General features: G+C 39.3%; 1 protein-coding gene across 3 annotated transcripts in view; it reads right to left on the bottom strand.

The window, feature by feature from the left end:
- The window catches only part of KIAA1549 (KIAA1549 ortholog), a 123,055-nt gene that overhangs the window by 36,716 nt on the left and 70,292 nt on the right, over positions 1-16,047 (bottom strand). For all 3 annotated transcript variants that reach the window (XM_088141123.1, XM_088141121.1, XM_088141122.1), the window contains exons 5-9: positions 15,289-15,419; positions 12,356-12,539; positions 7,017-7,076; positions 4,198-4,343; positions 1,348-1,525 (exon numbers count right to left, since the gene is read on the bottom strand). In XM_088141123.1, coding sequence (XP_087997249.1) covers positions 1,348-1,525; positions 4,198-4,343; positions 7,017-7,076; positions 12,356-12,539; positions 15,289-15,419 — 699 coding nt within the window. The remainder of the gene's footprint in view (positions 1-1,347; positions 1,526-4,197; positions 4,344-7,016; positions 7,077-12,355; positions 12,540-15,288; positions 15,420-16,047) is intronic.

The following is a 16,047-nucleotide window of genomic DNA, read 5'->3' as shown; positions in this document are numbered from 1 at the left end:
ACCTAATTTCTGCTGAGAAGCTACTCATGATAATGCAGGAGTTACTGCCTATCAAACTAACAATCATTAAAGGGCTATTGTGAGGATCAAACTAAAGGGAAGGAGAAACCATATCTCCTATCATGAACTTCTGCAAGAAAGGATAGTAATCCACCTGCAATAATCAAACAAAAGTAAACCTTCCCCTAAAGCAGACATGGGAGGCTAGATTCAGTTCCGAGGCAAATCCAAGCCAACTCACCTGGCCAGTGGGTGACATTAGCAAATGCTGCTTAATGAACTCACAGTACCAACAATGTCCTCTCCTAAACCCCATCCCTGACATTATTAGTTTTTCCTTGCTGGAAGAGTAGCAGATGCAGAGAACAACAGCTTGTCTGGCATGTGCCTTTCTTCCAGTGGGGAAGATCCCTGCTGGAGGAGCCAGCAGAAGCCACCCCATACCTTTCTAGATCAGAGAAATTGCAGGGCAGCTTCTCACAATCCTGTTGGTTTTGCCCATGTCTTCTACTCCTCCCACAAGAACCCTGCAGGAAATATGCAGTTATCTTCCCAAAGGAAGCTTCTTGATTAAAAGAAAACAGGTCAGAACAAATAAGCAGGGAGCATTTTCCTTAAGGAGTTATCTAACCAAACACTTTAAATCAGCATTTCTCAACCAGCATGCTGGTTGGGGAGTACTGGGAGTTGAAGTCCACACATCTTAAAGTTGCCAAGGTTGAGAAACACTGCTTTAAATGATATTAAACCCTTCAAAGCTTGGAAATCCTGTGTCATCTGGTACAGTCTACACATCCCTAGCATTTAGGGCAATTTTTAATTTACACATGGCTCAGCTTCACAGTGTTGCACACGCCTCCTCTCCTTTTTGTATTACTGTATTCACAACTTAGGAGTGAAATAACATCAGATAATAATTTAACTGAATAAGAACACTTGTTAAACCTTAATAACCGACCAATCTACTATGGCATAATACAATTCATGATGACATAATACATTTGTTAATCTTCAACATGCTGTAAAACATTTGGAGCTTGTGGGGAGGGGGGGCAGGTATGCTGCACAAAATTTAGGTGGTTGTTTCTCCAGAAAGCATTGACTAAACAGTTACCATAGTGAGCAATTAACCACATAGGGAGCTGTTATGTAACACCTCTTTGCGTTGTGAGGAGAATATTACACTTCCACATAGTCCAGGGAAACAGAGGTGTTAAAATTCTCCACATCATAAAAGTTGGCACATTGGCATATACATAAGCAGTTCTCCATGTGGCTGTATGCATAATCTGTTTTCTTGAACATGCTGCAAGGATTACTTATCATTGTATTTCTTAGGAGACTCACGCTGAGCCACTGGACCCTGAATGCGATAACCCAGGATGATGGCAGCCTTCTGGATATCCACTCTATTAATCAAATCTGATGCCTTCACAGCACTGAGCCTTTCTCCATCTTGATCTTCCACAAAATAGACCAGCATAATGGGACTGTCGGCCTCCTCTAAACGTGACAAATTCACCATCTGAAAAGGCACAACAATCTCAATTAAAAAGCATGCACTATACTAGAAATTCCAGTCCTTATAACTGATATTATGGAGTGCTAAAAATGTGAGGACTCCATTTTCATTATTTTTTGCCATCCCATTCTTTTTGGGTCATTGTCTACTTGAGTGATAGCTATTGACTGTGTTTGAATGTCACATAGTTTAGCAAAAAGATCCACAAAAAAAAAAAAAGATATTTTTTGGACTGGTAGGGTTTTGGAATTTTGGAACATATTGTGAATGCTGTAGCAAAATGGATACCAAAGGAGGGGCTTATCCATTCATAAAATCACAGGGAATATTGCCAGTTTCACCAGAATGTATGTGCACCCCCCTCTAGCGGCACACTCCCAATCACTGCTTACATTTTTTCTTTTTTACAGGCAGGTGAATGTGCCTCCAAACAGAACATTGGTTTACAATCACCCATCATTCTTATTTTTTGTTTGGGAGCTAAAAGTAGTCTTGGTTGGAAATAAAGATGGTGATAAAAACTGCTCTCTAACTTTGCAGTGTTTCCATTTTTTAAATTAAAAATATAAAAATCAGGTGGGGCGGCGAGACCAAAGGTCACTAAAAATTGCGGTCCATAGGCACAGTGGAGCCACTTTGAGGATTCAGAGCTTAGCATGATGTAAATGAGCCCCAGCAAGTCTTGGGCTTCTATGCTGTGTCCTACCTCTTCAGCATGGTAGGGCAGAAGACCTGGGCACTCTTGCTTCCATTTTTATTTCACTACTTAGTTTTACTATTTATTTGATTTATCCCACCCTCTGTTTTGTCCAACAGACCAACTTCAATTAATATTAAGTATGGCTTGTTTGAAACAAGCTTATCTGAAACCACTATTTTAAAGCTGGAGTCCCTAATTTACTTCTTACAACACCAAAGTGAACACATATACCTTCCTTGATGCCTAGTTGGTTGCACATGACTTTTAATTTTATAACCCACCCAGAGTCTTTTGAGTTGGGCAGGGTATAAATACCACACACACACACACACACAATTAATACTCTTTAAAAAATAAACCAAAAGCTAGTATGCTTCAGAGCAAAACTCCAGGCTTCATCAACATCATCTTTATTTCCAAGAATACCTGTGTATAGATATACAATGCAATACTCATACAATAAGAACAGGAGATGGCTGCACCTCAGTGCTTTTTGTGGAAGGCACTCACTTGCTAAGGGAAACTAAATAGACAGTTTGTAAAATGCTGGCAGTGGTAGTAGTATGCAACATCCTGTTATAGATCTTCCAACTTGGCTCTCCATCTGCTAGAAGAACTACAAGGATGGTTGCTGCAAACAACCTATTTTCTAGTTTAAACAAATTACTGTCTCTTCTACTCAAATGTGGCCAATATTCAAATGAGGATCACTAGGTTTACTGAATCAAATAGAATAAAAAATAAATGATTGTTTCTGATTGTGACTTATTTCAATAAGTCACAGTTTAAACAGATCACAATTCCTGGTTTTGATGCAGTAATAAACTGCAGTTACTTTAAACCTGGAAATGGTTGCTTCCAGTCTCATTCAGGCTGTCATAGGAGTAGGAGAGGGAATAGGTGAACAGGGTCATTCACAGGGTCATTCACAGGGTCATTCACAGAAAATTAAACCATTATCCTTGTGTTTATACCAGGACAATGGCAGACAATTACCCAGGTAATACATAAAACACAAGATAATAACAGAAGAATAGATACAAAATTGGTTAAGATTAAAAAAAAAAAAGAATATTCATCTGTTTCTCAGCCAAGTTTCCAAAAGATGCAAGGCAAATTACTAACAAATCTAATATAAAATCAACAGTCAAGAGAACATAAAATCTAAAATCACAACTCAGAAATGGAAATTCAAACCTAGAAGAATAAATAAATTGAGAGGAGCTTAAAAAAAATCAGTTTCATCAATGTGGAAATATTTGCAAGTAAGTAGTTATGAATACTTCTTAACAAGTCCAAATACACACATTAAAGTTAAATAAAAAAGTTGGTTTGGGGCATCTGCTCAGAGTTTTGCATACATCAAGAAACCCAGGGAAGAACTGGAGACACTTCCACCCTCCAAACCTTTTGCTCCCTCCCCTCTCTTTTTTTCATCTTCCCCTTCCATGGCTTAGGGGAAAAATAGGAAAAAATATGACATTTTTCTAAAGTATCTTGCTAATTGTTTTAGTTTTTGTGATTATCGGCTTCCCGTTCATGGAAGCATTCACATTATTCTATTTTCTAATAGATGTGACTGTAGGTGACAAAGTGCTAAGGAGAAAAATAAACCTGACATCATCTTACTATTTTTAGAGAATGAGAGGAGTTGAGAATAACAGAAGAGAAAGCCAAAGAAAAACAAGTAAAAATTTCATTTACTGAACACTAACAAAAGAACAACATGAAAGCCAACCCCTACTCAGCTTAATTAATTCAAATTCTGCTTATGCAAGCCACAGTTAATGCTAGATAGAGCACCCTGGTTTAAGCCCCAGCAAACAAAAAAGCAGAAACAATAAAATGAAATTCAAAACATTGGGGCATGAGAAAGGGGAAAAAGAGATGATGGGAATGATGATGATTTACTACAAAAATTACTATTACTGATGTCTTTCCAAATTAAGCTTCACTACCATTTTCTTTGAAATACCTGCACAATGTTCTTCCCAGCAAAAGTTGCTCTTCTCCAGATCCGCCCTCGGCCCACAGCCTCATTCAATAACTGGGCCAACTTCCGCTCCATCTCAGCCTGAAAAACTTCCTCTTCAACTTTCTGGTTGACAACTCCCAGAACAACTAAGTTGAAATAAACATTCAGATAGAAAATATATGTTTTTAAAAGATGTTTGAATTTTCACCTTGAAATCACAGACAAACCAAACATTTCTTCTCACTGGCATAATGTTCAAAATGGTAAAGAGAAGATTTGTTATTTTGGAAATGGCAACTATATCATTGCCAACTGTTACACCATGAAGTACTTCATGATTTATTAAGAATTTGGTTGTAAAAAAGATTCATGTATAAATTTTAACATAATAATTTAGAGAATGTGAAATAGTAGCACCAGATGCCGATGCCTAGAGCATCTCCAGAAGGCAACTGCAATCCTCGTACTAAATAATTTTTAACACAGCTGAAATTTTGTAAGACTGTTAACTCTCATGTCAGTCAGGGATTCTCACCTGAAATCTCATGAAATTTCAGATTCTAAAGTAAATTCATGGGAGTAAGTTTACTGAAATTTTGCAAATCTGTTCATCATATGAGATTCTGGCCATTTAAAAGTATTTTTATTTTCTGACCCTATGCCTTCTTGTACAGTATCATCAGATGATGGCTAGTGCCTGAAAGATTTACCATCTCCCATTATAGAATTTTGGGCTCACTGAGTAAAGGGGATCAAAAATTAGAAAAAAGGGCTAGCCAAACCACTTTTCTGTGTATGTATGTGCATGCCTTCAAGTCAGTCTTCACTCCTGGCAACTTTGGACTAGTCCTTGCAGTTTTCTTAGCAAGATTTTCAGAAGTGGTTGGCCACTGCTTTCTTCCTAGGGCTGAGAGAGAGTGACTGGCTCAAGGTCACTTAGCTGGCTTAGTTCCCAAGGCAGGACTGGAACTCACCCAGTTTGTAGCCTGGTACCTTAACTACTACACCAAACTGGCTCTCAGACAAACCACTAGAAGATTATAAATAATCCTTTTATTTCCCACACCTTTTTTTCCAAAATCCAATTTTCACACCTACATTTTCTCTATTGATCCTTACTGATCTCTTAACTTTGGATCTAAGAATTACATCTGCAACAGATGGTTTTCTCTTGGGTGTGGGTTAAATTTACCTTCCTCTCCATAAATATTGTCCATTTTTATAATAGTACATTTTTCTCTGTTTCTCTCTATGCAAACCTGTAGGGATATTTGCAGTGTCTTCCTTCCAAGTTATTATTTTAAATCACAAAATCTTCAAAATGTTTAGTGCAAAACTGGGGGCATTAAAGGGTGAACACAAATAGCATTGCCAAATATACTTCAACCCTACTAATACTTCCTTGCATATTTGTTCATAATCAGGAACTCTCCCAGTAAATGAATTGAATGATTCATTACTCAGAACTTATATATAATTCAAAGTTACATAAATGTAGATCTGCCAAGTGCTGAAAAAGAACATTTTATGCCCATGTATTTCACTAGGCATTTTGCACATGGGAAGGGATGTTCATAACCAAAAAGGGAAGCAAAAATTATTCATGTTATTTTGAGTATGGAGCTATGCATTTCAAAGAACAAGGGACTGCTTGCTCTATTCAGTTTCTCTCTCTATAATGATTTGGTAGCACTCATCCTGTATCCTGACATTATGATGATCTATTTCCCCAACCCCTCACAGTAGCAGGCTGTCAAAGCTTCATCTGTGGTACAGAAAAAAATGTCTGTTCTAGAAACTTTATTTTCAGGAGTCTGGAGTTTAAATTCAGGAACTTGGAGTGGAATAGTGAAGAACAAAGCTCAGAAAAATAAGCTCCTTTTACTACAGATACCAAAGAAGCACTAGTAATGAAGATCACCACTTGCAGAATCTGGAATCAAGTCATATTTATATTTGACCCACAGTTTAAATGTTAAGTCTCTTCCTCCTACTCTTATGTTATTATGGACTTCTTCCATTCACTTTTTGGCCTTGGATGTGAAAGACAACTGCACAATATTTTAATTATAGTCCTTTCTGATCAAAGACTCCTTGCTTGTCTTGGCATCTTCAGTTCTCCTGTCAGTATGGACTAAAGTGCAGAAATGTACACTGTGTACACTGTGACTTCACATAATTACATATTATGGAGAAGAGGGAGCATCTCTAACTAGGCTAAAATATCTGGCATTGGTCCTATAGCAAGTACTATATGCTATGCCTCACAGACCACTATATCTTCCATTTCTGGATGTTTAATCATTGTCTGTGCTGAAAAAGGTAGAAATTATAATAATCTGTACTGAGAAATAGCTCACTTGAGAAAGTTCAGGAGAAATTTTCTGTTCTAGGAAATTAAAGCACGCATCTTGTGCCATAAACTTTGAGCATTCTTTCACTCTATCACTTTGCTCTATGAAAAGGGTTTCAGAATTAGATAAACCATTGAACCTGATTCAGAAAATGTTACCGGCTAAAACGCTATCAATTTCAACAGTCATTGTGCTCTTCCTCCTAGGGGCAAACATTATTCCCTTCGCTACTGGTCACTAAAAGAGGAAGAATTAGCATGGGGACAGGTGGAAAAGAGAGATCATTGCTGGAATCTTAGATGATCACTTCTGCATCAACATCAAGGTAAGCAGAGGAGACTTTGGCCATTGCTATTCATATCTGCAGCTACCATTTGAAAAATATAAAGAAACATTAATTATATATTCTCTTTATTACTCTGGTAAATATCATGTTGTGAAATTATACAGTTTTATAATACATACCCGTTCTTACCCAGGAAGATTTCATCAAGTGAGATGTATTCAGTTGAGGGTAATAAACAGCTGGGAAAAAAACAAACAAATGAGAAAAGGGGTAAAGAAATACATATAAAAATAAGACCAGAGAGGCAACAAACTAGAATCAAGAGAGCATTTTATAATTCATAGTAAAACAGTAAAATAACTTGGCCACAGTCCTAGGGAAAATCAATTGACCAAGATAATAATTACTGCCAGTTTTATGTTGTGACCGTTAAACTAAATTAATTAAAATCCCACAGAGCTATTATATGCTTTCATATAGGGAAGACTGGAGAGGGAAAGAAATTGTATAAAATTAAGAAGTTGCATATTTTATTTACAGAATAGCTAAGCTTCCTGTCTAGATAAATACAGTGGCTTCTTGAACATATTATTTTCTGGAATCTGATATGTTGATGTATAAACCTGTATTAAGCAACAATAGCATCTGGTTCAAAATGTAAAATTCTATGATGAAATAATGTATTCTTTATTAATTTTTGTCTAAAATTAATCTCACTACTTTACTTCTCTTCCCAGATGAAACCCTAACCCTGACCCAGAATTAGATAAGGCCAGGACACAAACTAGATTTAATTTAATTGATATGCAATTAAAAGTAGTTAAATAAAGTTTGTGATTTTTATCATGGTCAACAACTAGTTTACAACTAAAATAAAGCAGAAGAACAAGATAATATAATAAACTCTAAAAAGGTATCTCACAGTCCCCAAGTGGCATATCACACATATAGAGGTGCAAAATTTAGCACTCTAATATCAAGATGTAGATCAGCTAATAGATAACGTAGTCAGGCTCCCAGCCTGGAATTCTCTGGAGAGCAGGATGAATCAGCTAAGCAACTCCAGTCCCTATAAAATGAGCAACAGTATAATATATGACTCAAAGTTTCCACCAGCACTTTTACTAAAAGACAAGGCATTGCAGAGTAGGTCTGTTGTGGACTACCCCAAATAGCATTGCAGAAGGTAGAACACTGACCTTTGCCAAAAGTAAATCTGGCAATTTTTAAAACTGTGACATTAGCAAGATAGTGGGCTTATAGAAACCTAATTTTAGAACTTCATGGTTTAGGATACTGGGACTAAAATGTGACCAACTTAGCAATCAATATCCCAGACATTTTTATTTATTCAATTTATCTGATTCAGGCAACACCCCATTCCAAATTGACTTTGGGCAGCTCACAAAATAGAAATCCAAAATGAAAACACACAAGACATATCCAACAAGAGGCTCCACCCACTTTAACCCAAGGCATGGGAGAACAGCCCCGGTCTTCAAGGCCTTCCAGAACACCAAGAGGATGGGAGCTCAGGAGATAGTTAATTCTAGAGGGCAGAGGCCACAACAGAGAAGACATACTTCCCAGGTCCTGACAGATGACACTGTTTAATTGAAGGGACCCAGAGTCTGCCAACTCTGCTGGCTCATACCAGTCAGGCAGAAACCATGGGAGATAGATGGTCCTTCTAATAACCTGACCCTATTCCATATAGTCTGCTAAGTCTTTTAGTATTTCTGAAACAAGGAAGAAAGTTATTCAGAAAGAAAGTCAAGTAGTGAGGCTTCTCGATCCAACTTTTAGCCAGCTGGATTTGAAAAGACCTACTGGAAAAAAAATAACTTCAGCCATAGATTGAGAACTTATCATGCTCTGGCCTTCAGAGACATTAGCCCCATGTCAAGACAAAGAGCTACATTTCTGTGCAGCTGGGGACAGCCAACAGAGATTTGACAAACTTTGTGAAAATTCCAGTACAATCCATTTCTTTAATGTGCAGATTTGCACACCATAAAGAAGCTGAGGAGAGGCATTCATTTTGTGATTTCATCAAGATAACATAATGAGCAACTCAAGCTGCACCCCTTACATACACACGTGATGTTGTAAGGCATGGGCAAAAGAGGCAAACTATGCATTGTGATACATGTTTCATCACTTTCTCCCACCCCTTGTGGACACCCATGAGGGATAGCTTTTGCCAACCTAGAGCCAGTCAATTTTGCCATGTTCCATCTGGACTGTGGCTTCCTGTCCTGTGTATAGGTTTCACATGACATAATCAGATGTCCTATTTTTCTAAGAGAAATATTTCCCATTCCACAGCTCGACCTGGTTGACACAACCAAAGATCTTTCTAAGATCAACGAAGCACATATTGATTTCTTTTCAGTGTTCTTTAGCTTTCTCAATTATCCAGAGCACATTAGCAGTAATGTCCCTTGTTCCTCAGTCTTTTTTAAAACCAGCTTGAACATCTGACACAGAAGGGTATGGCCTATCAGATTTCTTCATGCCCCTAATCACCAGGGGGTGAAAAACAGTTCATTTCCCCATACATTTAGAAATTTCCCCTTTCTATTCCATTAAACAATGCAATTTTATTGCATCCGCAGACAGCCACCCCACAGCCCTGTTTTGGGTGACACAAGCCCTCTTGGGTAAAGGGGGCTTGGGAAACCTTTTGCAGAGACATGCGGAGGAATTTGCTCAGCATCTATCAGACAAAGTCACTAAGAGTCACTCGCAATTGGACACCAGGCTTGTTGCAGGTCCAGAAGAGTTATCTGGGAACGGTTTGAACCTGTTAGACCTGAGGAAGTGGACAGGGTCCTTAGGACTGTGAGCTCAGCCACCTGCTCTTTAGATCCATGCCCCTCCTGGCGTGTTAAAGCATCCTGGGGGGTGTTGTGTGAGTGGGTTGTAGCAGTGGTTAATTCTTCTTTGAATGAGGGGGTTGTTCCTTTACTTCTTGAAGAGGACTTGGTTCACCCCCTCCTCAAGGTGTCATTACTAGACCCCACCATGCAGGACAATTTTCATCCAGTATCTAATCTCTCATTTTTGAAGAAGGTGGTTGAGAAGGTAGTTGCACGACAGCTTCAAAGGACCTTGGATGAAGCAGATTATCTGGATCCTTTCCAGTCAAGATTCAGATCCAGGTATGGGACAGAAACAGCATTGGTTGCGCTTTTGGATGATCTCTGACAAGGGCAGGATGGGGGTTGTGCATCCATCCTTGCCCTACTTGACCTCTCAGTGGCTTTCAATACCATCGACCATGGTATCCTTCTGGATCAGCTCAGAGGACTGGGGGTGGGTGGCACAGTGTTGTGCTGGTTCACCTTTCTTCAGGGTCGATGCCAGTTGGTAGTGATTGGGGAGGAGAGGTCCCGCTGTTGGCACCTAATGTGTGCTCTTCTGTGGGACTGGTGCTCTCTCTGCTCCTATTTAATATTTACATGTGGCCGTTAGGTTTGCTCATCTGTCGCCATGGGGTGAGGCATCATCAGTATGCTGATAATACCCAATTATACATCTCTGCCCCTGGTGAATTAAGCAATGCTGTGGATGCCTTATCCTGGTGCCTGGAGGCTGTGAGGGACTGGATGGGGGAACAACAGGCTTCAGCTGAATCCTGGCAAGACTGAGTGGCTTTGGGGTTTTGGGGCCTGCCAGTTCTAGGACTATGCCATCTTTGGTGCTGGATGGGGTGGCACTGCCCCAGACAGACCTGGTGCACAATCTGAGGCTCTTCCTAGACTCACCACTCCTGCTTGAAGAGCAGGTGGTAGTCATGGCTAGGAGGGCTTTTGCACAGCTTTGTGTTGTGCATCAGTTGCACCTGTTCCTAGATCAGAAAGCTCTACTCACAGTCACTCATAGCCTAGTTACCTCCAGATTAGACTTCTGTAATGCGTTCTACATGGGACTACCTTTGAAGAGTATCTGGAAGCTTCAACTGGTGCAGAATGTAGCAGTGTGGGCAGTTATGTGTGCCTCCAGAACAGCACATGCCACACCTCTGTTCTGCGAACTGCGTTGGCTGCCAGTTTGTTTCCAGGCCCAATTCAAGGTTCTGGTTTTGACCTTTAAAGCCCTTCATGGCATGGAACCGGGTTATCTGAAGGACCGCCTCTCCCCAATTAAATCAGCACGTCCCATTTGATCTGGCAGAGAGGGCATGCTACAGGTTCCATCTGCAAGGGACCTACATTTGATGGGTCCCAGGAGGTGGGCCTTCTCTGCCATGGCGCCCACCTTATGGAACATTCTTTCCCACAAAGTTAGGTTAGCTCCATCCCTGTTAATGTTCAGGAAGTCCCTCAAGACCTGGCTATGGCAGCATGCCTGGGGGTCCCAGGGGACCAGCGACATTTTAAGGTGGCTCCCTTATGGTGGGTGATATGTGGTTGCTATACTTCTCTCTCCATTTGTGGTTTCTATATTCTAATTTTTAATGATTTTTTAATTCTTTAATAATGTTTGTCTATACTTTTATAATGATTGTTTTTATAATGATTGTTTCTATATTGTGCTTTTATTTTATTGTTGTACTGTTGTATGTCACTTCTGGTGAGATGGGCAGCTATATAAATTTGATAAATAAATAACTAAAATAAATTTAGTGATAATTTTTAGAAAAGTCTGAGGGCTCCATTGAAGACTTTGGAAGGCATATATTGCCTTTAGAGGCTCAGGTTTTCCATGTTTATCTGTAAAACTAAACCTCAAACCCCATAATATAATACACATTTCAGTGAATATAGCACTCTACATGGGGCTACCCTTGAAAAGTATCCGGAAGCTGCAGCTAGTACAGAATGTGGCGGTGTGGGCAGTTTAGGGCACCCCTAGGGCTGCACACGTAACAGCTCTGCTGCATGAGCTGCACTGGGTGCTGGTTTGCTTCTGGGTCCAATTCAAGGTGTTAGTTATGACCTTTAAAGCCCTTCATGGTATGGTGCCAGGTTACCTGAGGAACTATCTCATCCCGGTTATATCATCCCGTCCCTGGTCTGGCAGGAAGGGCATGTTGAGGACCCTGTCAGTTAGAGAATTTTGACTGGCGGGGTCAAGGAGGAGAGCTTTTTCTGCCATCATCCCTGCCCTGTGGAATATCTTGCCCCCAAGGTGAGGTTGGCCCCCACTCTTCTGGCCTTCTGGAAGGGCCTTAAGACCTGGCTCTGCCGACTAGCTTGGGGATCAAATGGGGGCTTCCAACACTGGGGGTGGCTGGTGCCCTGAGGATGCTCTGTCTTTTAACTTTGTATTTTTTTTTTAATGTGTTTTGTAGTTTTTAAATGTTTTCATGTCTTTTATTTGTAAGCCACTTAGATTCACTGATAGTGAGATGGGTGGCATATAAATTTGATTAAAAATAAATAAATAAATAAATAAATAAATAAATAAATTTAAAAAAAGATGGATGAAAAGATGGGCTAATAAAATATTTTAAAGAAATAAGCATAAGATCAAGAGGAAACCAGAGTCATGGAATTTCAGGGATACTCACGTTCTGCAATCTGCTGCACTGGAAAGCCCAAGTAGAAACTGAACTCCACCACAGATAGGTTTCTTAGCAGTTCACTAACTTCAGACCCATTTAAGAATCCACGTTTCTCTCGAATGGCAAACATAATTTGCACAGGGCCTTGCCGAAACACTGCTTTAGACTGACCCAGAGTTATATTGAATATCTGAAAAGACCATGTTAGAAAGAAAACCAAAACTATTAGCACTGTCCTTCCTTCCCTAACCTACCATTCTCAAAATCCATTCAAATTAAAAGAATTAACAAACATTTCTGACTGGCGCAAGAACTGAATCCATATAGATGCTTCAATTCAGACTTCTCTTTTCATCTGTTATAACAACTTCAATCTAGTGCTGAAAACCCCATAACTTTATGAAGTAATTGAAGCCATCTTACCTTGTATAATAGACTATCATATATAAAGAAGCTTCATTTGCTATACTATGCTTTTGCATGTTTACTTAGAAGCAAGTCCCACCGTGTACACCAAGACTTACTTTAACATAAATATAATCAGGATTGCTCTTTTAATGACTATGTAAGCTATACAGAGACAGACAGATAAACAGGTTTCCAGTTCCCTGTACACTGTTGTATTTCTTTCAAATGCAATGTCTAAAAACTGCTGGCTGCCTCCTAAATCCAAATCTGCAGTTGCTTTTCGGTTAAAAAGCCAGAATTTGGTTTGTTATTGGTTTACAATTCCTAGTTTATTTAGAACAACAGGATGGGATCCAAGGCCTGAGTTAAATATTTCTAGTTTGCCTAGATAAGTAGAGGAAGTAAGGAGACTGTAGGGCACCAGCACATAACTCATTCGTGATAAAATCAGAGTTCTATTTAGCATTGTACATGAATATAAGCATTATATTCTACTCTTGAAAATCTCTTTAGATGTCTCAAGAAAAGAAAAACAAGCCATCTACAACATTATTTGCAATTTGTAATTTCCTGTCTGAAATGAGTCTGGAACCATCATCATATAGCCATATGCAGGATCACTGTGTGAGACAGGTAGCCACATAAGTTCTTTAAATAAATAAAATAATTACAATGTGACAACAGTTGAAAGACTTACTATATAATGATGTTATATCAATGAAGCAGCTCCAAAAATAAGAATTTTAGAACTGGGTGCAAAGAAAGATTGAGCAAGGAACCTGGTTATGCCACATTCAACTGTTTCTCTACTGTTGTATCTAGGATATTCCATTATTTTTTTTAGAATACTGTTGTATTCTAGGATATTCCATAATTTTTTTTCCCTATCCACTCAATCATGTCTCAGAGACAGCCTGGACAAATCCCTACAGTTTTCTTGGCAAGGTTTTTCAGAAGTGGTTTGCCATTGCTTCCTTCCTAGGGCTGAGAGAAAATGACTGGCCCAAGGTCACCGACTGGCTTCATGCCTAAGGTGGGACTAGAATTCATGGTTTCCCAGTTTCTAGCCTGATGCCTTAACTACTACACCAAACTGGGTCAAACAATATTCCATTGTACAGTAATACCTTGGTTCATGAACGCTTCTGTTCATGAACAATTCGGTTTGCGAACAGCAGTGTTCGCAAAATTTTGCTTCTGTTCGCAAACTCTGCATTGGGTGACAAACACGACCCGCGGCCATCTTCCCTGCTCTGACACATGGTCGTGGCTTCCTCTAGGCGAGATCGCAATCGCAGACAGACACTTGCTGTGAAGCTTTTTGGTGTCGCCTCAAGCAAGGTTAGTGTTCTCTCTCTTCATACTGTACTGTACTGTACCTTGTTTCATATTTTTGTGGTTAAAAAAAAATGCACATGGTTCAGAACGGATTAACCTTATTTACATTGAACCTTATAGGAAAATTTGATTCAGTTGGTGACCAATTTGCCTGGCGACCACATTCATAGGGGTCAGAATGGATTAACCTTATTTACATTGAACCTTATGGGGAAATTTGATTCGGTTCGCGACCAATTCGGTTCGCGACCAGAATCGTGGAACAAATTAGATACCATTCTAATTCAACCCTAGCAATGTCCCAATGCAGTTCCAATGTTTCTCCATTTCAGCCAAATGCAAGGAGAAGAGTAGCTACTGATCTGGATGATCCCTCACTCTGCTGTTGTTCAGAAGAGCCGTGAAGTCCTGGCTCTTCACCCAGGCCTTTGGCAAGGGAGAGGAGACCCCTTGCTTCATTCGATCTGATCCATCATGCTTGCCGTCTTTTATCTTTTATTGATGTTATTGTAATTTCTTTGTTGGGTGGTTGTGAGCCACCATGCAAGTTTAATTAATTTATTAATACAAGCAAATACATGTTTTAGCCATTTAAGAGTCTTTTAGTCCTCCAAATATGTTGGGATCCAACTCATAGAATTCCCCATCAGGCTGGCAAAGGCTAGTACATACCAACTGTCCCCCAGAATATTGACAACAATTTTGCAGCATCATTCAAAGGACCCTGAGAGGAAAAACCTAGAAGGGGTGGGGTAGGGGAGAGAATGGTAAGCAATAGGCAGTAAGGAGCTGGAAAGGGTCAAAAGGAATAACTTCACAAGTTTGCCTTCCAATAATATGAAGTTTTCTGCTTCGCAAAGTACACAAATTTAACTTCCCACAACAACAAAAAATCTATCCATTACTATAGATCAAAGCATCATTATAGTAATGCAAGAACGTTCCACTGTATTGCCCTTCTATGACTGATTGGTTGTTTATTTATTTATTTAGGCACCATCATTTACACAGATCAAAATGTAACCAGCTTTGGAAAAAAAATCATTACACATTTCAGCATCAGCAGGGAGTAAGCAAAATAATCACCAGCAGCTTCCTGGTTAGCATCACCGTAAAATTCAGCATTGGGGAAAGGGGAGGAGAGAGTAGACGAGAGAAGATGCAGTTTCCATTTCAGGAGCTGCTTGTCTCACCTGCACAGTGAAGTTGGAAATATCCTGATGATGCTTTCTCACCTCCTCAAAGGCAAATCTCAGTCCTTTTTCAATGCGTTGGCTGAAGTTACAGAATCCAATGTCAATACTTCGAGGTACAAATTGAAGGACTAGAAGTAGAAAATTAAATGTTCATGTTACTAGATTTAAGTTTAGTAATTCTGGCTAAATATGGCAGGGCTTGAATGGGAAATCTTTATTCCAAGGTTGGAAGGTGGGGGCAGTCTTTAGACACAATGGGAATCACACATCATGGTTACATCATGGTTTAATGGAAAAACCATAAATGGTTGGATTTGCATAACATACTAAATAATACACCATGATTTATAATCTGCAATGGGTGGATTCATATAGCATGCTAGCCAAAATCAAACACGTCACATTCTGGCTTAGCATGCTATGGAAATCCAAGCAATATCAATATTTTATTTGGTATTCCAGTTCTATAATTCACCCTACAAGGAAAATCTAGCAACACACTTTTTATTTATCTAATTTATATCCCTTAGCCATTTACACAAGACAACGAATATTAATAAACCACTTTACTGCAAGTTATTGTAGACTCATCCTTGTTTCTCTCTGGCATCTTGACATGTTTATATTAACTTCCTGTTATAGTTCCATGCATGAATGCTTATACCTCTGCACCTCCCTGCTACTGATTCATTCAGTCATTACTCATTAGGCACAATAGGCAGAGTGCCTTGGGCTGATGAAGCTTTTGGCTCCTCC

This window comes from Python bivittatus, unplaced genomic scaffold (genome assembly GCF_059951505.1).
Source record: "Python bivittatus isolate LINGU-HERP-01145 unplaced genomic scaffold, Pbiv_v1 ctg000330_np1212, whole genome shotgun sequence".
NCBI lineage: Eukaryota > Metazoa > Chordata > Lepidosauria > Squamata > Pythonidae > Python > Python bivittatus.
Note: the sequence above shows the minus strand (reverse complement) of the source record. Positions and strands in the feature narration are given on the sequence as shown.